We start from the raw sequence: 24,316 nt of genomic DNA on the forward strand, positions 1-24,316 counted from the left end.
TTTCTTCTATTTAATTTCTTCCTTACCTGAAGGAATTTAAACTGGTCTTTCCTGCCTCCAGACAAAGGTTTTCTGAGATAAGTTCTCATTTCTTCCCATCTAAGCTGTCTGTCCTGTTCTGCATGAGCTAGTTTCATATTTACAGAAAATGGAACCAAGACAGATTCTATAGCTAAAGGGGAGGAACAACCACCTGGAAAGACAGATGTAATTCCAGCCACTTTCAGCTAATGCTTGAATGGTTTAAATACTCACCGGAAACATGATTTAATCCCAGCTGAATTAATTCAATGCTCAGACTCTCTCATGGAATCCTGCCAGTATGCCCAGTTCTGCTAATAAGATTCCAGTGCTATTGTCTCCTCCCTTCTTCTTCCCCCACATCCCAAACACCCCACTACATACCACAGTACAGTAAATATCTTACTCAACTTTAGAGCGACACAACCACACCCAATCACAAAATAGCAGAAAATATTGGTTCTTGGAGGCCATCTAGTGGGAAGAGCAGAATACTCCAAGGAGGAAACTATTTCAAACTTTTCTTTCTTAGAATGATTTAATATGGTCTGCAAGACATATTAGGGTTACCTTGCTGATCAGTGGATGTTCTTCCCACACAGCAACAAGCAAGTTGGTTAGGCTCATATACCAGGCTCAATAAGCTGTAAGTATGGTCACAGGCTCTTCTTATCTCCCCAGCATTTCTAAAAACTGTGTTAGGAGTTGATGAAAAACCATATTGTACAACACAGAGCAGAGGGGAGGGCTTCCTTAAAACAAAGTTTTAAACTCACTGTTAGGTGAATGCTAGACAATTCTGGGTTTCTGCAGTTTGTTTCTGGCTGGAGAACATGATGGAAGATATTGGGTATTATAAGGAATAGACAGAAATTTCTTTGCTTATAGCTTTCAGAGCCCTGAGAGTGCTGCAGCCCCTTCCCACTTTCGTGGGGGTTTGGCTGCCTGTGTTGAGCAAGGTCTGACACTGCCCCTGGGGTGAGCCTGCTCTGGGAGAATGGGCTGTGGAAAGGCTCTGTGAGAATGAACTGTGGGAAGCCTTCTTGAAAGCTCCTGCCCCTGTCTCAGAAGTCACATTAAAGTGCATTTAAGGTCAAGCCTTGGGCAAGGGTACCTGTGCCCTGGGCATGTCTGTGCCAGGCCATGGATCTCACTCATCCTGACCCTGACTTGCTGGCATGACCACAGAAGGTAGATACAGGTTGTAACCTCCTGATTCATGACTATCACAGATGGAAACAAGAAAACAATGACTATTGTCAGTGCTTCACCAGTGGTATCTAAAAGATGACAAAAATACAGGTCTGCTTGAAATAAAGTTTATTCCATGTATTATGGAAAAATCATGCATATCATCAAATAAGGCTTTACAAGAGAAAGCATATAAAGGAAAGACATTATAAATTCATAACAGATAAACTTCTCTCATCATATTACACATAATACTCTTTATAGTTACACATTTAGGAAATAACTACTACCATTGAAGACATTTCCCTTGCAAGAAAAGATAACCACTTACTAAGTTGGCTGATAAGACAAATGTAAAAATATCTCATGTTTAAGCTTGTAATTATCTAGAAGTGTTTCTCTGCTAGTCACAGTTAATGTTTCCTCATATTTTTTAAAATGGATGCATTTCACATTCTGTTATGCAGTTGTTTCATGATGAAGAACAAGTTAGAGAGTGTTTTACTTGAAAAACCTGAGAAACTTAGCAGACTTATTCAGATACGGTACCTGAGAGTATGAAGTTCTAGAAAACAGAGCTGAAGTTTATAAACCTGAATTCTTCATAAACTCCAAATCCTTGTTAATGTTAACAAGAGTTTGGAAGCTATGCTGGAGAGGAGAATTACATTTGATTGTCTAATCTTAGTTCCTTTTTGGACAACACACAAAACCACTGAACAAAACTTTCACCAGATCTGGAGCAAAGCAGAGAGAAAACAGTGTTGGTGTATTGCATGCAATTGCTATTATCACATTGTGTCACCTTTAATAGGTTTCTCATATACATTCATCTGCTGTTTAAATTCTAGCTGCACAGAACTATTAAACAAGACAGAAAGAACCTACCTTGTTTACTAATATAGTGCCAAACTACCTCTTGACTTCAAGTGAAAATTCTACCCAGCTATGGGAGAAAAGTCAGACACTTCAGAGAAAAAATTAAGTTTACATTCTTTTAAATACAAAGGAATGTCTGCATCTCATATCTGGCTGCTGACTCCAGTTACTCCATGACAAATTCTTGGAGGATGTATAAAACTGAATTGAAAAGAACTGAAAGTGGAATCAGCACTGAACTACGCCCTCCAAACTTACTTATTTTATGTGGTATTTGTGATATGAAGGCCTCACAAAGTATAAGGACTCCAAATAATGCTCAGTGTACAAGAGAAACAGTTTCACAAATGAGACATAATGAGCTTTTTAGGCAAAAAAAAATCTGTTTGCTGTCATGCCTTACTATTTTGGTCAGTTTTTGAAATGACAACGGAGTCCCTGTCAAGAACTTGGCTGCATACACATATCTATGACAAATCCATGAGTTTCATTTGTTAAATCATTTGAAAAGGACAGGATTTTACTACACAATGTATCTAAGAGTCTAGTGCTATCATAGTCCAGAACATTTTACAAAGGCAAATCTCATGTTTTAAAATTTATGAAAGCTTTTCCTTGTACCAAAGGTGATTACTTCAAAGTTTATAAGCATAGTCAAGTCCTCTTTCCTGGAAGAAAAATACATTTTTCTGTAGCTTGCCTTAAAAGTGTGATCCAAGATGATTATTATGTTATTGAATGTAAATTTATATATTAATGTTTCAATAGTGCAGAAGATACACAGAATAAATCATTGTAAAGGAAAACTGTTCTAGCTTTCTGTCACTATATCAGCTTAATTACACAATGTTTGCAAATAATTCCATTTATAAATAACAACACTGCACCTTTGACAAGATACTCAATCAAAAAAATAGGTTTGCTGAAATGCAGAAAATGTTCCTGTATAAACTGGATTATAATTATAGATCAATTCTTTTGTTTCCTCTTCTTCACTGGAGAAATGGTGCATGCTCTTCCTGGCTGTAAAACATTGTAAAAGTACAGATCATTTTAATGTTATCTTCCTCAACAATATTTATCTTGGCAAAGTAAGTGATTTTGTGTAGCAAAACAACAAATGGAATTACAGTAGCTTGTACGTGAAGAACTGTGAAGATACATCTTCAGAATGCTGGTTACAGCATCTTTTATAACTGGAGAGGGGGAATTTAAAGTCAAGACTGTAAAAAATAGTTATCCACAAGATACTGGCAGAATCTACCAGAAAAACCTTTAACTCTGGAAGAAATGCATCAACCTACTGAAAGCTGCATGGACTGTGCTGATGAGAACAATAAAACAATAAAACTGAATTCTCACCTGATTTGTCAAGCTGGCGACTCCACAGAAATTAAAATTAATGATGGATGGATGGATACAAAAATGGTATTTCAGTAGAATGGTTTAGTTACTAAGTGATCACACATGAGTATATTTTTACTGGCTGAAAACAGTTTACACTTTTCATCTTGTGGTTTATTTTCAAAGTTAGGGAAAATATTCTGCCTTACATTAGCTAAAAATGTCAGTTACTCATTGTAAAGTTATGACATGAAGTAATCAGTAGGAACAGCTAATGTTTCAGTACCTTCCCAAAAGACTGGGGAGGCCATGAAGAGTAATTTAGGATTTGGTAGAAAAGATGGGGGTGGACAACGCTGGCTGAAGAAAGTTTGCTCTACCAGAATTGTAGGGGAGTAGATCCAAAACCTAGTGACAGATCTGTGTGGCACTCTGCACAAGCTCCTTGGATGTGCACACCTGTGTAACAGAACTCACACACAGTTAATTGGATTTACAACTGGATTTACAAGCAGAGCTGGCACTTGTTTTGGCCCACTTAACTTGGATAATGGCCTGAGCAAGCTTACTTCTACTGGGAGTACAGTCTGCAGACAGACACTTGAGCAAGTAGCAAACAAAGCCAGAGAACACACTGCATTCTAGTATTAGATTATAAAATTAAAACCAGACTTATACTGCATTTTCTTCTGTTTCCCCCCTTGTTTTTGTCACAGTCTGCCATCTCATAAAATGGCCTGGGTTGGAAGGGACCTTAAAGATCATCTTGTTCCAATCCCTCTGCAATGGGCAGGGACACATTCCACTAGACCAGGCTGCTCAGAGGCTCAGTTCTGCCTGGCCCTAAGTTCCCTATGAAAATGGTTTTGCTACATTTTTCACAAAGAGGAATAGGACTACTTTATGCAAAGAAGCACCTTGAATTTGTGTGAAATGCAAATTTTATTTCTACACTCTCACTGACCAGGTCAGCACAAATTGCATTTTTTTTACATCACTATCTAGTTTCTTCATTAAGTTGACTCTTTTGATTTGAGACCAAGTCTAGAGACCAAACTCAACCAGCTTAATTACTATGTTATTCACAGTCCCCATCAAGGAGGTCAGACAATTTCATAAAATAGTCCAGCAGAATAATTTAGTAGGGATAAATTAAGGAATAAAGTTTGATTCCTTCAAATACTCCTCTATTTATATCCTGCTTATTTATAACAAACAGATGGGAAGTGTCATAAACGACCAAAATGTTATGCATTAATTACTTCCAGATTCTTAGAGTATAAACCAAAAAAAAATTAACAGCTCTGTAAAATTCAAAAACTCCTTGTGCTGTCTATAGAATACAACTGTAGGGCACATACTGCACCCCTCTGACACATCCATACTGCCTAAGCCCTATTTATAGTCCTGGTGTATGCATTTTGCAAGCAAACTGAGAACACACCGAATGATTGCAAGGCAGTTTGGAACTGAAGAAGCCCCTGGAATTATGAATGGAGTAGTTTTTTTGTTTTGTTGTCTTTGTGCAAGAGAGGCAAAAATGTTACAGGGATATTTTGAAATGGTAGAAAGTCATAGAACAATGTTTTCGAGCCAGCCTAGTGAAAAGAGTTTGTGGAATGCTTGGCCTTTTGATGTTACTTTCACTAAACCATTCTATTTCTAGTATCCTTTGGTGTTTTATAAGCCTATAAAGCTTGCAGAATAATCTTCTCAGAAAGCACTACGAGGTACTGAACTTTGACAGCTGAAAAAAAAGTCTGCTGTCTTCAAAGTTTTTCAGTAATGCTTCACTCTAGCCCCCAACATTTATAGATAATAAACTTTTTACCTTCGTTAACGAAGAAGTCAGCCATATAATACGCTGCTCTTACAGCAGATGGAGAATGTGGAATGCCTGGGGAATCCTTCCACTCAAAAGGGTTTTTCTCTGGATGCCATTGCATGCCATAAATTGGATATTTGTATGCTACAACAAAACACAAAGTGTGTAAAGGTGTGTGCCTTAAGAATCATGTAATTAATCTTACTGCAAAGTAAACTTACAGGATAAGCTACAAATATACCTCACTTATTAACAGTTTCACAAAAGCTTAAACAGCAAGTTGAAACACATAGTAGAACTGAAGGAAAAGAAATATACTGTATAAGAAGGCTCTCATTCCACACAAGAAAATATTTGTGCATATTTTTTTTGATTATTCATTTCAGAATTAATGTATACACACACTAAAAAATAACGTTTGAAGTATATCAGTCTCAAAGCTTCCCATCTTCTTGCCAGCATCACACAGCATTCCCAACCATATAGGATGTCAGTTCCATGGGAAAGATCCAAGTCCTAGTATCTCTTTGAAGGCCCAGTCAATCCAGGGCAGCTCCCATCTGCTGCAGCCAGGCCTGATACATTTTGGGGGAGTCAGTCCTTAGCTCTCTTCCAGGGAATAGCAGCACAGCAGCTGATGACTGCTCTGTGACAAACTGCTTGCAGGCACGGTGATGCCTGTCATTAGCCTAATCAGGTTTGCTGATAAAAGAGCTATTCTTCTCTTCTGGAGGCCAGCCAGGATGCCACACAGCAGAATCCCATTGGTGACAGCTGGGTCCTACAACAGGGCTGCTAGTGGTGCACCCATGAAGATAAAACACTCCCTGAAGAGGTAACTTGTTTCCTGAGCTGAGCAAGCCCAGTGCAAAACAGACAAAACAAGTCATGCAAAAGGCTTTTGGAGGAGGACAATTACCAGCATTGTTGCTAAGGTAATGAGGGATATTGCCGCTCCCTCTGCAGCCTGGAGTGCTTTTCCCATACAGCAGAGAGCACCAGGGAAACGCTAGCTTAAGCAGGCAGCTGGCAAGCACGGCTTGACTGAGAGACACTGCACAGGGATTCAACTTCTGCAGCACAAGAGCTGTGCAGCTCACATCACAGCGCTCAAATACACCAGTGCTAACCTGTAACAGCGTATCTGGAAGGGGAACAGTGGGTAGGAATAGTAGTAAGGCTCACTGTACTCAAAAGATAAAATATCCCTGCAAACAGAAACGCTCCTCATAGCCAGAGCACTGACAGGACTGATGCTCACCCTGCTATTTGAACAACCTGCAAGACAAATTCACACCCATGCCACAACAGCCCTGAAGAACTAGGTTGTTACGGCTTCCAAAGGAAATGAATTTCCTTACCTTCCATGGTAGATATAAACTCCACTTCATCATCGGTGTTAGTGGTCAGAACTTTATAGAAATTACGAAGCTTTTCATTATTGGTGAAATTCTGTGATAGGGAGAGGGGGAAAAGGGAAAAGGTGTTATTTGCTTATTTATCTCTAGTTTTAACAAAAAAAAAAAAAAAAAAAAAAAAGGTGTTTGTATGCAGGAAATAAAAAGATCAAATACCTCCATGGAGAGGCTCCATACATGAAAGTTTGATGTCAATGGCTCAGTAGCAAGTGCGTACAATACATCATCAGGGAAATTCCTGAACATTTTACTGTCTTTTGCAGCTATTACAAAGAAAAAAATTGTATTTTCCATTACTGAAATTGGTCTCAGATGGACTTATACTCACAGAAGACAATCAATAAAATGCGGTATTAGACTTTTCCAGCAGTAAATCTTTATTATTTTAGAATATCCTGCAAGAAATATCAGTGAAATAACTACAGCAGATTTCCAATATGCTGTTACCACTGTCTACTGCTCTTGACCCAGAGAAGATCCAAAGTTCTCACTAAGAGAGAGAAAAAAATAAGCATCATTCTTTGACACTCATTTCAGCAGCCTTTCCACTCACAATGAGCACAAGTGACAGAATTTTTGAATGCTACATTTTTTTTGATTACTCACAAAGGATAAAGTATCAACAGAGGCCACACTTTACCACTGCTGCCAAGTGCCACAGCTCTATCTCAAGGGATCTCTGTGATTTCAATACTGTTCAAATGGGACAGTAACGCTACTATTCATCATGAGGAAAGACGTGATTTCCAAAATTTAAAATCACCTGCTCTCTGAGCTTAACGGGATTTGAACCTGTGAATTTTGTGAACTTGGTAACAAAAAGCAGACATTATTTTGTTGGTCTGAATTTTCAAATGACTCAAAGAGCCACAACTTCGGTCTTTGCTGACTGCTGTTGGTTTCAAATGGCTTGTGGTCACTCCTCTGCTTAAGAAGTGACAGCTGCACTGACTTTACAAAAACAGTCGATGCAACTCAATAACAAAGAATTTAACAGAAAATAATTAGCAGGAACCTCGCAACCATTCACCCATAATATTCATCATGAACGAAACACAACACCTCTTACCAAAGCTCAGACATGAGATGTAATGAATTTTTCACCTGTGGTAAAGTTCAGAGGGAGTGAAAAACCATTCGTCTTGGTATGAACAAGTAAAATTTCACCACTTGTGAGATACGTAAGCTCTTCGTGTCCAAGACATGTTCCCCATATTGGGAAATAATCTCCTTTATCGTTAGCCTACAAAATAAAAGCAACGACACAAGGAAACAGTAATGAAAATCTACAGAAAAGAGACTGATAAGAACTTCCTACTCTTTTTACTTGCTTTTGTGTAGGTGAGAATATATGAAGGCTAAAGGATATTTATGAGTTTTGAAGCAGCAAACTGAGCCTAATGTGAATACTGATTTGACTGCTCTGCTCTACAAGTCCTGTTGAGAGCAGCCTAAACAGAAACCACAAAATGGCAACATTTCTCTAAAAAAAGCAATCATTAGAAGGGACACAGAAGAGTCTGTCACCATTTTGAGGGAAAGCGTGCACGTTACAATTCAAACTTTTCTACAAAGCACACTGTGATCACACAGCCAGGGGGACCTTTGCAACGTCTGTGCCCACCCAACTGTATTAAAAAAACATGAATCCTACTACTGGCATAGCTGTGGTCTTACATGACATATCTATAGGATTATTTAGCTAGCAAGTTTAGACCTGTGTTCCAAATAGACAAAGTGTACATTTAAGCAACATTAAAAAGCAGCAATCATTTTCAAAAGAATAAAAATTGGCAGGTCAATGTGAAAACAATATGAAAAAAAGCAAAAAGGAGAAAAAGAAAGCAAAAAACCAAGAACACAACTAATTTCTTGTGACCTAATTAAGCATGGTGCATACATGCAGTGGAAATCTGCATTTTTAAATGGTTTACACCTGATAGTAAGCATATGTTGCAGACTGGGATGTTTCAGAACTCCTGTACTTGTGAAACCTGACTAATTTTTCTTAACTCATTTCTAAACATTTTTAATTTATGCATACCACAACACACACACCACCCCCAAAGAGCTGCTGCTGCTCAAAGCCATTTCTGAGAAAGCTAAAATGACAAGCTCAGAATAATACTGCTCCCCTACTGCATTACTGACAGTATAGTAATAAAAGCTCACAGAGCTACTTCTTCTCACAGCAAAACAAGGAAGACGTACAGAAAAAAGGCTGATAGGGCTGAAAAGTCTTCATGACCACCCTTAATGTATAATGAGACACAGAACTTACATGAAAAACAGACAGTGGAGTTGCAAGTGAGGACTAGAACTACTGAAGGCAAAAAATAAACTACAGTTTAAAACAAATTACAACTGAAACAAAGCTTTTGTGCCCCTCTCCTCCCCCCTCTTATTTTTTAAAATAAACTAGGGCCTGGAGGCTAAGCACATATTAAACAACACTCAAGACATCACATTTTAAAATCTAATTTAAGAGCTGAAAAACAGTATTTCATTTAGATTTTTTCCCTAAGTAGTAAAATTCTATAGACTTGAAAGGGGATTTCACATCATCTATTCATATTAAAGCAGAGCCAGATCAAAGTAATTTCTCATTGTGAACATTTGCAAATGAAAAGGACCCCTCATGTTTTGGAAAAGATAAAATTCAGTCATTCTGTACTTGTAAAGATACTCTTGACTATTGTAGCTTACCTTACACAAGTAAAAACTAGAAATATTTTATAGCAATTAAGATTTGAAAGATGAATATCAAAACACAAAATTATCACAAACAGCAAGGAAAAAACCATCCTTTGTCAGAAAGTGTTACCTAGGATGAACTGAATATTATTTTCTGCCTTTCAGTCACTAGTAGTACACATATCAGCTAATAAACCTGTCTCTCTGATCATAAAGTGACACAGGCAATTCAGTTCATCATTGTGAAATGTAAACATAATTTCATAATTGTACAACAAACCACAAGAAACCCTTGCCCCAGTGCTGCATACCAAGGCACAGGCTGCAGTTCACACAGAGAGCAGTTCCAGAAAGACAAATGAAATCGTTTCACGTAAAACTGAGACAGTCTTTGCAAGACTCACCACAAATAAAGACAGACAAAAGAATAAAAACATTAGTGCCACAGGGACTGAAGAGCAAAGGGAGCTCAATTACTGAACTGCAGCAGCTGACTGGTCCTGTGAATGCCACTGCCTGCACTCTCCTTGCCTGATGATGGAAAGTCAGCAGCAACGGTGGAAGAGCAATTCCTCATTGCCAAGTTCACACAGAGCCATAAAGCCTCAGGTACAAGGAACAAACAATACCATTCTCACCTGAAGAACTCAGGAGTTTAAGACCATAACACAACATAAAATAGGAGTGGGTGTCATAAGTCTGAATCCTAAGCTATTAATGCAGAAGTTTTATGCAGAAGCCAGAATTAAGTTACTTATTTTCAGGCCTACAGTTAACCTACTGAATAACAGTGCAAAATTATGAAAAATATGAACCTGTCATTTTGATCTCTGAGCAGTGATAATAACAACAACCAACTGCTCCTTAGTACTTACCTCCAAGGCCTTGTGGTAAAACATCTTAGCAACCCTTGAATACTCTGAAGTCCTAAGATCCACACCACCTCCAGGAAGAAGTATCCTGAACGACAACATCCAAGAATATAATTAGCAACAGTGATCAATCCAAAACTTGGACAATGTACACAGAGAAATGTCTGACAGCAGTTTTAAGGGCACTGTTTAGGTCTAGGTTCCAGAAATCTACAGACAGGCATCTATGCTCCCATTATGGACAGCAGGGATCTAGTCAGGAGAGTCACTAGAGATTCAAATAGGTTTTCCAGAGCAGACACCTGAGTGGTGGGTAGGTTGAACAGCCCTGTCAGCTCCACTGGCTAGCATTCCATTAATTATGTGAATTTTGACAGCTAGTGCACTGGCAGACAGCTAAATTTAGGTGTTTCAGTCTTTAACTTAATCACAGTGTTCTTAGCGTTCTTCCACTGAAGAATGGTTACTCTATCACAAAGTACAGATCAAGCCTAATGCCACATATGAAAGAAGAAAGTAAGAAGAAAATACATAAAACACAAAGATTTCAGCTGGTATACAAAAGGGTTGCAAGCCACGACTGTCATTTCCTATCCTGACTCTCAGCTGGCTCTCACTACCACTTTATAACTCCAGCCCAAATCTCAATTCATTCTGTCCAGTTTCAGAAAAATAGAATTGTGGCCCTGGCATAGTGACCTTCTTATTGGAGACAATAAGATCAAAAAGTTCTTATCAAAAAGGAAGAAAAGTACATTTGACCGTAACCTTTGGTCACACAGCATCCCACAGAGCTAAGGAAGACAATCTCAGGGACAATTTCATTACAAAAGTGCACAAGGTTTCTCCACCACAAAATATAATCAGGAATGACAATTCCCTGTGTGGCAACCCAAACCCAAAAAAAATCACAGAAGAAAAACTTTCAGCACAGTCTAGCAGAGAATTCACATGGACACATGATGACATGGAATATAATCAAGTACCATCAGAAAGAGTAACATGAAATAAGGGAAGCCTCTCCTGACTGTAACTGGAGCAGTGCCTGCAGAACCAACAAAACTGGATGTGTGAGCATTCCTTAATCTACTGCTGCAGAACCTCAGTTGGATTTACTCAAGTCATATCCATTAATTGCTGATTTTTTACTGAAACAGGTGTAGGATTTTCTCTACATTCCTGTGCTCTGAAAATGCAATCTGAATCAGTGAGATACTAACGAGCAGTTAGAAACAAATAACATCTCAAATGATCCCAAGCATTTGCAGAGCAAATATGCATTCAAACCCTTGTGATCGGGGTTTTTTTTTTCAAGTGAATAATGCACAGGTTCATGTAAAAGCCATCAAGTATTTGGTGGAAAAGTAGTATTCACAAAAATACAAAAAAACTTTACTTCCCAGTGTCAACACTGAAAATTAACACAGGTGAAGGTATTTTCAAAACAGGCCAGATTACAGGTTTCTTCAGAGATCTAATTAGACAAATAAGGTGATCTTTACCTGGAAGTGGTAGGAAATTCACTCCACCTGTTCAAACCAAAACCTGGACTATACTAATTAGGAAAACTGACTGTCATTTTTGCTAATGCAAAAAGGAAATAACCCATTAAGTAGCAATGATAATGGCTTGACATTGTCATAAGCAGATTGAAATGCAACTACATGTATTCCAGTATCACTGCCTGGTTAGAGCTGATGATTTCCACTGGGCATTTCAATTCCTACCTCAGGAGTACATTCATAAAATTATGTCTTCAATACAGTAAATTTCATGATTTTAAGAAGGTAGCATTTAATAGTAAATAATTTCCAACTTCAAAGAACAATGTGAAAGATCAATGTATCTCCTCCTTATTCTGAATTTTCACAGAATATAAGTCATTCCCTCCAGAGCTCCTTTTCGTTATTTACACAGTTTTAACATGGAAGCCAACAGGTGACAGTAGAGGGTCACAGAAGGAAATGTAGACCATCCTCACTCACCTACATAACACAAATTCAACTGACTTCTGACTGCAAGGACAGAAGGATAAAGAAAGTGAATCTACTTTCCAAACACTTTCTTCTGCATTGATATAGGTGGTGAGGTAGAAACAGTGAGAGACTCCATTGGTGGAAAGCCCTTTTGGCAACCAAAGTGAAGCTGGTAGCCATGAGAAAGGGAGGAAATTATTCATTTTGTCCCCAACAGCACACAGCAGAGAAAAGCATCACTGTCTTACACTTGCTTATAGCACAAGACTGCAAAGACCCAAGTCTAAGTGTCCGGGGCATGTTGATGTAGGAGGACAATGCACTTCCCAGACAGCCAAAGGTCAAAATCTGCAAGGTCTATGCATGCTGATTAACAGTCTAGTTATATGCATAAGCTTAACAAATGTATTCATGGTTTAAGATGCTCATCTCATGACAAGTAGCCCAATCACATGCTCTGGCCTCACACACCACCATGGCTGTGAAGTGTAGCATCAGCTGATTTCGCTCTTCTGAAGTGCACTTTCAGCACAAGACTGAAAAAACATAAAAGGCTTTGACTTTGTTTAGTACACAATAAAATCTGTTAGACAAGGTCACATCATCCCACATTTTAAAAGGAAGAACACAGTGGTGGTCAGTTGCCACAGATCCCCTGAAAACCAGGAAGTTTTTCTAACAAAGACCTAAGACACAGAATCACAAAAGGCAAGACAGACCACTCAAGTGGCAACAGAGAGAACACACATGGAGAAAAGAGTAGGAGAGACTGGAAATCAGAAACTTTTATAATAGAGGAGATATGAAAAGGACTGAAAGAGGGAAGAAAGGGTAGAAACAGGGGCGAAATACTAAGCAAGTGCTATTACCGTCGAAATGAAGATGACAGGTCAAATGAGGAAGACAGAAAAATTAACAAAGAGGAAGTTGAGTATCCCACTTGCAAAATTGCTCGTAACTATAACATCATTTCTCCCTGTCTGCAGACAAGCACGAAGGAATGCCAAGATGAGCCTTGGCACTGTTGCAGATTATCTGATGGGTTCCTCAAGGAAGGAAAGGCAGCAAACCAATGCTGGATAAAATAGTGCATTCTGTGTCTTAGAATATATTTTCATGTCTGCAGTGACCAGCACAACCTCTCAAGAGAGTAGGAAGACAATGTTCTTGAGAACACAGCAGAGCTCAAAACCAGAACCATCATGCCTTTCAACAGAAAATCAGTGCTCAAGACTTACCCATTAATAGAGTGGAAGATTTTATCATATTCTTCATCTGTAAGATTTAACCTGAAACACCAAAAAATAATTAAAGAATACATACAATGTACATATATTTGATCAGAAAAATACAATTTCTATGGAACAGAAAGGTCTGACACAGGAAATATGCAGAAGGCAATTTCTATTGAACAGAAAGGTCTGACACAGAAAATATGCAGAAGGCATGCTTTAAACAGAGTAAAATGGACACAAATCAAATGAAACATTTCGCTTGAAACAGCTCAATCCACAAGACTGAAAATAGGGCCCAGTCAAGTAGAGTTCCTGATGAGGTACTCAGAGACCCTTTTGCTAGACACTTGAAAAATGTACTATTTACATGAATGGCATGGTTATTATTTCCTGCAGACCGGCAACTCCGGTTTTCAACTGACTCCCAAGAAGGGCAGAGCTGCAAACAGTGGGTCACGCCCATGCACCCCCAGCCTCCTTGCCAGCGTGGCAGCACGAAAAGCAGAAAAGGCCTTGGCTCTGTTGTAAGCCCTGCTCAGTGATAACAAAAACACCTCTATATTATCAACCCTGTGTTCAGCACAAATCCAAAACACACCCCCACACCAGCTACTGTGAAGAAAATTAACTCTGCCCCAGCCAAAACCAGCACAGATGGCCACACTTCTGCAGAGGTGTGATAAGTTGCTGTAAGTGAAAGTGTTCAGCTTTGCTGCAAGTAACTTAATTGCCAGAATTAGAAGCATCCATTCAGCAGTGAAGCTTTTGGTCAGCAAACATTCTGAAAGCTCCAGCAGCTACATGAGGAATGCTGGCTTCTAATTCAGGCACTTAAGTGGTGCTCTTATTGGACTGCGTAGATACATGCTGTTTTGCTTTCCTGCAGCTGTATTAGTATTGTTTTTAAGTAGAGAAATTTATAATTTTACCATCTGGTTTCAGTGAATTTAATATTTTATAGCTCAGCATGGGTATGAAGTACTGTCAGCTGTTACTTACTCAGCTACTTTTCACCAAACAAAATGCAAGAAGATAGTGACCCATAGTTTGAACAGAACTGGATTTTGTTTTCCAAAAGGAGTACTGATAGCCTTCCTTGATTCCCTGAATTCCAGGGCTACAAAATGTGGGGAAAAAAAAAAAGATATCTACATCTATGTATCTAGGTATTTATGTGTGTTTGTGGGGCACTACACTGTACATTGAATATAGCTAACTTCAAAAAACATGCAAGCAAACGACAGAAGGCAATTTTACTGATTAAAAAAATAGAACTTTTCAAAGAAAGACTAGCAACGTAAGGAGAAGTATTAAAAAGTGTATGCCTCACTCTGCTTTTATTCCAACTTCTGGAACTCTGAGAAATGTGGCATCTTCAAATCATCTTTGAGGAGCAATACACACTCAGAAAAACAGCAGAACTACTTTTTGTGCCTCTAAAATCATACATACCTTACATAATGCAATTATTATCCACTCATAAGGATAAAAAAAATGTACCTTATAGGCACAGCTCGAGCACCGGCAGATTCCACAAACTTCACATATGAAGCCGCAATATAAGATCTTCCAAATCGCTGGTACTCATCAAAGTGACATTCCTGTGACAATATCCCTGAAGGGTCCAAGGAAGAAAATTAGCACCATACAAATGGCAAATGCAACACACTGAAAGAAAAGTCACAAAATCACTGAATCAATTAGCTTGGAAAAGGCCTCTGAGATCATCAAATCCAACCTACAAATTGGTAGGATGTCACCTACCATGGTCAACTAGACCATGAAACAAGTGCCACGTCCAGTTTTTCCTTAAACACCTACAAGGACGGTGACTCCACCACCTCCCTGGGCAGTCCATTACAGTACCTAATCACCCCTCCTGTGAGGAAATTCTTCATCATGTCTAGCCTAAACCTCCCCTAGGTAGCTTAAAAGACTGTCCTCTTGTCCCGTTGCTAGTTTCCGAGAAGAGCCCGACCCCCACCCGGCTCCAGCCTCCTTTCAGGCAATGGTAAAGACGATAAGGTCACACCGGAGCCTTCTCTTCTCCTGCCCAAACCACCCCAGCCGCTCCTCCTAAGACCCGTACTCTTATTAATTAATTAAGCTCCCATTTCCTATATGGCAGCTAGCAGCGACACATTTACTGCCCACAGGAACTGCAGGCACCGAGACAACGGGGCATCAATTACGGCGCCCCGTGCGTCACAAGGTACCACACAAACACACATTACCTGACTAAGACCCGGCTTCCCTGCCATGACTGCTCAGCACTGTCCCATCTCTCAAGCAAGCTTTTTTCGAGAAAGCCCGTACAGCGTAACGCTGCTCGCACCACCTCTAGCCAAACCTCGGCTCCGGGAGACGCTTCCCTGAGGACCAAGGCAGGGAGCGCGGTCCCCCCGGCCCCTTACCGATGATGGGTCTGTCATTGCGCCCCGCCGGGCGGTCGCGCCGCGCCACGGAGGCGGCGGAGCCGCAGCGCAGCAGCGCCAGGAGCAGCGCCAGGAGCAGCGCGGCGGCCCCGAGCCCTGCCGGGGGCCCCATGGCCAGCGCCGGGCACGGCCAACGGCTGCGGGCACGGCTCGGCTCGGCACGGAGCACGGCTCGCCTCCGGGCACGGCTGCCGGCTGGGCTGGGCTGGGCTGGGTGCCCGCCCTGCGGCACGCAGCTGCCGGCCCGCCCGCAGCGCGGCTCGCTGGGAAATGCAGTCCCGACAGCCCCGGCAGCCCCGGCCCGCTGCCCCGCCCGCGGCTCTGCCCCCACGGCCGCCTGCTGCTCCGCGAAAGCGACGCTCGTATCCGCGACAGACGAGGCTGGTTCGACCAGAAAGGGTTTATTAATTAAAGCATATGTTAATACAGTTAAAACAGAGGAAAAATAAAATTAAATTGTGCATTACATCGTGCTTACGGTCAGTAGTAAATTATATTTATACCGTTTAACAAGAACTTTATTTTTTTAGAGGCACTCCTGATGTTTATAAAGAATAATGCACTTAGGGGTCTTCGTTTTGTTGGCTGCTGCTCAAAGCTGCGGCACCGCCGCACATCATACCAATATCTTCACTTCATTACGTAAATGTTCCAATTATATTGTGTCCTTATTATTCGCAGCAATGGCAATTAAGAGTTCCCACCATTTATATAATATGTAAACATTAAAAAATAATTAACAGTTCAGGACTCAGTGCTCTAACTGCTGAGTTAGGCAAGCATGCTACCACTTAATAACAGGATCAGGGTATTTTTGAAGACAATTTAGGATTTTATATTCATAGAGCTGGTGAAGTCCAAATAAAGATTAAAAAGCCCCAGCTAAATATGCATATACATATGCAATCCAATGAGGTTTCTGCTACATAAACCAGTAGCAATCAGAGATTGGGTTCATAGGAGAAGTTTAAGTTTTCTTGTTCACTGAAACATGGTTCATTTCTTTGTGCAGTTTACATTCACAGATTAAAATTGGAGGACTGTAATATTAAGACAATAGCTTCGGGTCTCCAGCTGGGAAATTACTTGAAACTTGAGTTACACACTTGAACAATTGCCAGATACCGGACTACTTAGTCTATTTTCTTATAAAGAAGAATTCGCAGTTCATTGAACTCCTCTATTTAAGGAGCTTTTGTATCACAAAACAGTATATCACAAGATAGGATCACAAAATCTGAGAAAAAAGAAACATATTTGAAATACATTTTCACATAATCATATATCTGAATAAGGTTTCTTTAAATTTAGGCCCCATATCAAAAATATTTTGAAAGAGAAAAATGAAGAAGGCACTTCAGGAAATTTGGAAATTGGAAGGGAAAAAAAAAAGGAGGTTGTCAGTTTTGAAAGAATTTCTGGCATTGATCTTACCACAGCAGAAGAAACTACAACCAACAAGTACTCTAAGGGGTCTTTCATAGATGTTCCTCTTACTAATAAAGAATAGTTTCCAATGACTCTTGCAATAAAGCCTTACTAATCATGATCTAAAGTAAGACATTTCTAATATAATAGGATAGTTTCATTTCTATTCCCTATGCCTATATACCTCTCCAATATCCTAAAAATTACAAAATAACTGAAGTTATAGTCTCTAGCTACCTGAGATAAAAGCATTTTTTATGGATTTATTAATAGGAAAATTCATATGGAATGCTTAGATACATAGTGCTTATGCAAAAACAAAACAGAGTTAACAACAGTTACTGTACTAAAAATAAAATGACAATACCAAGCATCTCCTATGCTGAGGTCCAAAGTGACCAAAATTTTCAAGGTTGTTATGACTTTTTTATCAGTTCCTCCCCCTGATTCACACTGTCCTTTGAAGAATATGTACGTGGTGTTTTTCTGTAAAACTTGAAGATTACTCTGTTAATTAGGACAAAAAGGGAAGCTGCACAAGCAGCACAAAGAGTAGCACAAATATCACACTATTGCTGACTAATTTTCCATTTGATACAAACTAACAAAGCAGCATTTTTTCCCTGAGAATCAACCCAAAAAGCAGCCCCTTCACTCCTTGTAAATCAGCCCTGTAGTCTATTTCTGCAACAAACTACCCTATTCACAGTCTATTCTTTGTTTTGTATTGTCTTGACAAGCCAAGATACAAGAGCTAAGTGTAAAGGTGCTGGACTACATTATTACAGATGAGTTGTCTCCAAAGACCTAACAGCAGCAGTATGAATCTGATATCCTATGCACTCTTCAGCCTTCTGGCATACAAGTTACTCAATAACAAACAGCATGACAAACATGTAAAATTCAATAATCTCTTCAGACATACAAACTGATAGACTCCAGTTAGTATAAAAGTGCAGCCAACATAACAGTGAGTGCCCTGCAAAGACATACTTTCACAATGTAATGTGAATGTTTCATTCACAATGGAAATTTTCATATTAAATTTATTTCTAATTCCAGCGTTCAAGAATTGATAAAATGCTGCATTAAGGTTATTCCTAGGCAACCAGAGAAATGCTCTGAAGATAATCTGAAGATGCCATTATGAAGTCAGTCCATTCCTTGGCCAGCTCTTCAATGGAGACTTCCTCCCCGCCATATTCCCGTGGGAGAATGCTGACGGGGAAGTGTTCAGTCAGACTCTGCAAGTAGTTATTTCCATGCATGTACACCTAAACCAAAATATTAAAAGCATTTACTTGGGTATGAATGCTAGACTATTGAGTGAGAACAGGCAGCAAAGCATCTCAGTGAAAGAGCTGAACTCACCAGCTTGGTTTAACTAAATAAGTGTATTTGTTCATAATTAATTCCTTAAAAGGTGGAACTACCCTTGTGAGTTTCCCCTAGGTACTCAAACTCTGTCCTCCTTTGAATCTGAAGGCTGGTGAAGGATGGACTACAACCTGAGAACTGCATCTTATGTAGCTGTGAGCACAGGAGGCAAAACTAACTATACACTTGTTCCAGACTGGTTTAGCAATGCTGGTGAGAGTACACACTACATCCAAACTGCTAAACTTGACTAAACCATGGGAATACTGGTGATTTGTTTTGTCATGATATCTTGTACTCGCCCTTCAGTCATTTCCAAGAAAATAGCCCTGTCTGGCTCCTGGCCACTACTATCTGGTCCTACCACATGTATTTAAAAACAAGATTCTGTAGTATGTATGTAGGTTCAGACAGGTGTCAAGGAAGATACTCAACAGAATCTATACATCAGTCCTTATCTTTCAGTTCCAACTGGAACTGGATTCTGGACTCCTTCTCCACTTTAACTCTTTCAATACTGTAGGTTTGGTTCTTCTCCTCTTGCTTTGTTGTAGCCTTGTTCATTACTTCCAGTCTGATAGTTTTCTAGGATTTACTGTCCTGGCATTCAGTGGCTATTGCAAATAACCAAAATCCATGTGCTGAGAAAAGGAGGCTTCAGAATTAGAATAACAATAGGCAGGGCTGCTTCTTTTGTACCTTAGTCCTGCTGTTACCACTTCACTTTTGTGCCAGCTGAAAACTCCAATATTTTTCCTATGCTGCAACAAACCATAGTGCTTGGCATGCTTTTGTATCCAAATACAAATACATTTGCATAGCTCTAACTGCAAAACTATTTAAAGCAACTAAGGAGCTATTTGGAAAAAAAAACTCAGAAACTAAGTCTGACCAATTTTTGATGCATAAATGCCTCTAAAGTTCTGTCAGAGCTAAACAGTTATCTTCTACTAATTCTGCACAAGTTGGACCATAAAATACTGTTCAGTGATCATTTTTCTCTATCATTTATAGGCAGAGTAGTGGGAAATCCAGGGCCTATTTCTTTCTAGTTCTGCAGAAGAATTGTTATGTGACCTTAGGCAAATTATTAAACCTCTTTGTGCCACAGTTTTTTCTCTTCAGAATAGTGATAACAGCACCACTTGCAACGCTTATGTTAATAATAACTGCAAATGCTTTACTGTTAAATTCTGCATGGCATTAACAAACAAAAATGATTTATGCTCTTCAGTACTCAGGAGTAATAGAGCCTAAGGAAAGTGCTGCAGATTGTCATATAAGGGTTTTGTGGCAGAAAGAAATATTTGTGTGCACTCACCCGTTGCTTTATTTTTTCAGTGAGAAAAGGCTTAATTAGAGCGAAGACTGGGTGGAAGAATAAAGGCTCATTAATCAAGTGGATACCTCGAACTTTCAGTGGAAAGGAATCCTGTTAGCATGCATGGAAAACAGAATAAGAAAAAGAAAACATTATTGAAACACATCTATTACTAACCACAGGCCTGTAAAAACTGTCCAGTCCATAGATTAAAGTATTTCTTCTGACCTTGCCAATTCCTGCATTTTCTAGCAGTGTAGATTAAGAACAACATTTAGAAAAATCTTACCTTGTTGCTCCCATTAGAGGGAAAAATCTCACCATTTTTACCACCTCAGTAGGAGGTGAAATTAAATATTAAAAACAAACAAAAACAAAAAAGAAAACTATCACCAAATTGCACATAAATATTGTACACAAGTTTTTGTGCTCAGCCCTTCTGAAGTACAATTTTTCACAAGATTCTGCTACGAATTTGCAAAACGCTATCTAGCTATGTGCTTTTATTGGCAATTTACAGCCTGAAGGATAATACTCTTGAAAATACTAACTTTAAGTTGAATAAGTTTTATTTATAATTTAGAGATAAGCCTTGAAATTTACTAGGAATTTGGCCAAGACAGAAGTTCAGCTTTACAACAAGATTACTGTTTTAAGGAAATTTTAAAAATATCTGCTATACAGCCTTTATAATATAAAACAGCTTGGATTCTACTTGCATTCATTTAAAAGTTCCAGATCTTTGAAATTTAAAAGAAAATATGGCAATGCTCAAAACAAGCTTTGTGCAGTGGGGAAAGTACAGCTTCCCTTTACATTCCACCTGCATGACCTCTGAGATGTTTTCTGCTTATAAAAATGGTACTTCTCACAAACATATCTCCTCACTAGTTCAATAGTTCTAAGGAAGAAAAAACCCAAAGCTAACACATTTCTTTAGTGCCACTCCTTCTAGATATAATGTATGATAAAGGCCTTAAAATTATCAGCTTGTATGTTCACTTAATGTTATTATGGGTTATCATATACTTAAAGCCTACTATCATGATTTTCACAGAACAACTTTCTGCCTGGGATAACAGATTTTTCAAGATAATGTCACTTATTATCCATACTATGTTTTCCATTCCTTAGTACATTACTTCCTTTCTATTAACTTCTGTTTCTTGATACAGGATAGTAATTTGCAAGACACATTTCTTGACTAAAATACTGGGTTAAAACTAAGGTTTCTTAACTTTTACTTATAAGCATATTCTGGAGTGCATTAAGCATGTCCTGGGGTGCATCAGGCACAGCATCTCCAGCTGGGCAAAGGAGGGCATTGTCCTGCTCTGCTCCGGACTGGGCCAGCCTCACCTTGAACACTGTGTGCAGTTTTGGGCACCAAAATATAAAAAAGACATTAAGCTATTAGAGAGCTTCAAATGAGGGCCAAGAGGATGGTGAAGAGTCCGGAAGGGAAGCAGTGAAGTAGCGTGAGGAGTGACTGAGGTCACTTGGTCTGTTCAGCCTGGAGAAGAGGAGACTGAGGAGAAACCTCATCACAGTCTGCAATTTCCTTGTGAGTGGAAGAGGAAGGGAAGATTTCTTCACTCTCCTGACCAGACACAGGACCTAAGGGAATGGCCTGAAGTTGTGTCAGAGGAGGCTTGTATTGGATATGAGGAAAAAGTTCTTAACCCAGAGAGTGGTTGAGCACTGGAACAGGCTCCCCAGGGAAGTGGTCACAGCTCCGAGCCTGACAAGAGTTCAAGAAGTGTTTGGACAATGCTCTCAGGCACATGGTGTGACTCTTGGGGTGTCCTGCATAGGGCCAGGAGTTGGTCTTGATGATTCTGATGAGCCCCTTCCAACTTAACATATGCTATGATTGTATGATATTGAACAACACTAATATAATCTCTGGATAAAATTTACAAACCCAGTTAAAAGTGAGGAAAGGAATCAGGGGGCAAAAAAAAATTTTTCTTCTTAGAAAAGAACACTGGAAACACACAATTTTTAATTTTCCTTTTCCATAGCTAGAATAAGCATTTAGAAGTTTGAAAAAACATTGAAAAAATCAGAAATAGGTCAAGATGGAAACATCATAGTCAAAGAATTTCCTGCTTTAAGATAATGGATTGAAACCTTTAGATGTACTTGCAAATCTTATTCTGCTTCCTTTCTGCTCTATTTCAAGGTTAAAAAAATTACCAGCAATATGTTTGCTACCTCAGAAATCAACTGAAACACTCTCACTTGTCCTGTTTTCATGAGAACTGGCCCAAGACTGCATAACACTAGGAGGTCTTATTATAGATGTGCAAAGTTGGGAATACCTAATGGTTTCAATAAAGTTTTACAGTAGATATCAGAAAGGAAGAACATCTGAAGTTCTGATGATATTAATTCAATGACTAAGCTTTGATTGAATCTCAGATATGAACCTTACCAAATCAGAGCAAGAGATTATCTCTCTGGCTCATTTCCACATCACAGGCTAACAGTTTTATTGTTACTGACTTTCAACATAACTTCTGAAGGAAAATAAGATTATAGGACTACACTGTAGCTTGTCTGTCAATTCTCTGTCCCCTTTTTTATTTTCTTTTTTTTTTCTCTGAAATCCAGGGGCAAAGTTCAACTAAATTTGGCACAAAGGAATAAGCCTTAAAGACAGTAAAGTCCTGTGAAGTTTTGTGATAAACAGGAGGTGAGGTAACAGTGATTTGCACAAAACAATGCTCATGTTGTGGGGAAGAAAGCAAGCAGAAGATAAACGTTATATATTCTGTTGTTAGCAGATGGAAGATCACATAAGCATCATCCCTACTGGTAAAAAGTTAGGAGTGTCTTGCTCTTAATTGCTCACAGTGCATGCTATTATAATATTCTCTGAGAAAAGAATAAATGCTTTAAATATTGAGATAATGCACAGAAGAATGGAAGAGAAGAGATGAAACAGGATAACAAACCAAGATTCTTCCAAAACTGGACTTCATCTGCTCCTCCAGTCATGAAATTCTTGTGTTGTAACAGGTTGGGGGAGTTCTTATAAAATAGCAGAAGTTAGAGGGCATTTACTGGTATAGAAGAATAAAATTTAGGTAAAATCAACTTGTAATTGATTTAAGATTTTATTCTTCTAAGTTGCACAGTCTGAGAATGCCTACAGAAGAAAAATTTACTATAGCTTGGAAGAGATGAAAAATTGGAAGTCATAACACTGAAGCTGCATAAAGCATTATGTCATACTTACTGTGAGAACAGCAGCAATTTTCTTGGCCACTGCTGGACTGATTTGAAAAGCATGAGCAAATCTCCACCCTTGAAGGTCAAAGATGGCCTTGACTCCATTGCGCTGAGTCTCGATCTCCTTTACAATGAGTTCAGATGTGATGAGACTTACACGAAACACATCATATGCTGTAAATAAACTGGGATCCCATTGTCCTGAGGAGAAGATAGATTACCTTGCATTACCATGAGAAAACCCCATACACCCGCACTTTTTCTTTCTAAGGCTTCTGATGTGCTTCTCAGGAACAAGAATTAATCAGCAAGAACAAAGTTCCTGAAATAAACTGGTTTGCCAGAGCATAAGTTAATTTGTATGCCTGCTTTCTCATTCATCTTTGGTGCTCCTTTAGTAGATAATACCACGTAATGTAGCATGTACTACCTGTGGCCATAGACTCAGTACAAGGTACGATTCAGTAGCACTCATGCTCGCAGAAGCTGCAGATCATCAGTCCAATCAACTAATATAATTGCTTTTCAGCACAGTAATTTTCTGGCACAAGTCAGTGAATCTGACTTATTTTTTTTCTGAGGCCTGAGCAAAAAAATTGCATGGGATGAGCATTAACCCTAGATGAAGGTTTAGAGGGCACACCTGTCTACTAGATCAGATGACAGTAAAACAGTTCTTTGAAAGTTGGCAAAAATAAAGCCTCTGTCCAAAACAAGCATAAAGAGATATGGTGTTCATTTAACTATGTATTTTTTAAAAATATTTTTGGGAGGTCCATCAAGCATTTTCTAAGTGTTGTTCACTAGGACTCTTTGGCTACAAGTAAGCAATGAAAGCCTGGTGAACTGCTCATCCCAGCCTAAACTGAATGTTGTACACCTTTATTTGTGTTCTCCCTACTCTGCGCTGCATCTGCATCAGTACCACAGCCTTAGCCCACGACTTCGACAATTTACTTAAAGTCAAATGATTTGTGGGACACAGAGCGAGAAAAAACCCACATAATCTTACAAGTTTTAACCTTCAAGATTCTTTTGATGCAACAAGAATTTCACTAAAAAG

The 24,316-nt window shown here is 39.1% G+C and overlaps 2 protein-coding genes across 2 annotated transcripts in view; both read right to left on the reverse strand.

Annotated features, from left to right (window-relative positions):
- Positions 1-1,324: 1,324 nt before the first annotated feature.
- GGH (gamma-glutamyl hydrolase) lies at positions 1,325-16,140 on the reverse strand. The gene is made up of 9 exons (XM_038127784.1): positions 15,870-16,140; positions 14,956-15,070; positions 13,459-13,509; positions 10,248-10,332; positions 7,783-7,921; positions 6,835-6,941; positions 6,622-6,712; positions 5,267-5,404; positions 1,325-3,114 (listed from the first exon to the last, which is right to left on the reverse strand). Exons 1-9 carry the CDS (start codon positions 16,000-16,002, stop codon positions 2,993-2,995), a joined length of 981 nt encoding a protein of 326 aa, XP_037983712.1. The 5' UTR covers positions 16,003-16,140; the 3' UTR covers positions 1,325-2,992.
- Positions 16,141-16,276: 136 nt separating this feature from the next.
- The window catches only part of TTPA (alpha tocopherol transfer protein), a 36,124-nt gene continuing 28,084 nt past the window's right edge, over positions 16,277-24,316 (reverse strand). Inside the window, exons 5-7 of the mRNA XM_038126921.1 lie at positions 23,261-23,454; positions 20,017-20,127; positions 16,277-18,592 (exon numbers count right to left, since the gene is read on the reverse strand). Coding sequence (XP_037982849.1) covers positions 18,419-18,592; positions 20,017-20,127; positions 23,261-23,454 — 479 coding nt within the window. The 3' untranslated portion in view covers positions 16,277-18,418. The remainder of the gene's footprint in view (positions 18,593-20,016; positions 20,128-23,260; positions 23,455-24,316) is intronic.

This window comes from Motacilla alba, chromosome 2, assembly GCF_015832195.1.
Source record: "Motacilla alba alba isolate MOTALB_02 chromosome 2, Motacilla_alba_V1.0_pri, whole genome shotgun sequence".
Classification (NCBI taxonomy): domain Eukaryota; kingdom Metazoa; phylum Chordata; class Aves; order Passeriformes; family Motacillidae; genus Motacilla; species Motacilla alba.

Bases quoted from the DNA above. Each gene is read 5' to 3' on its own strand.
- GGH (XM_038127784.1), bottom strand. From the start codon at position 16,002: ATGGGGCCCCCGGCAGGGCTCGGGGCCGCCGCGCTGCTCCTGGCGCTG. The intron at 13,510-14,955 runs GTACATTTTTTT...TTGGTGTTTCAG, and splicing joins GCTCGAGCTGTGCCTATAAG to GTTAAATCTTACAGATGAAG. The intron at 6,942-7,782 runs GTGAAAAATTCA...TCTTTGTAATAG, and splicing joins CCCTCTGAACTTTACCACAG to CTGCAAAAGACAGTAAAATG.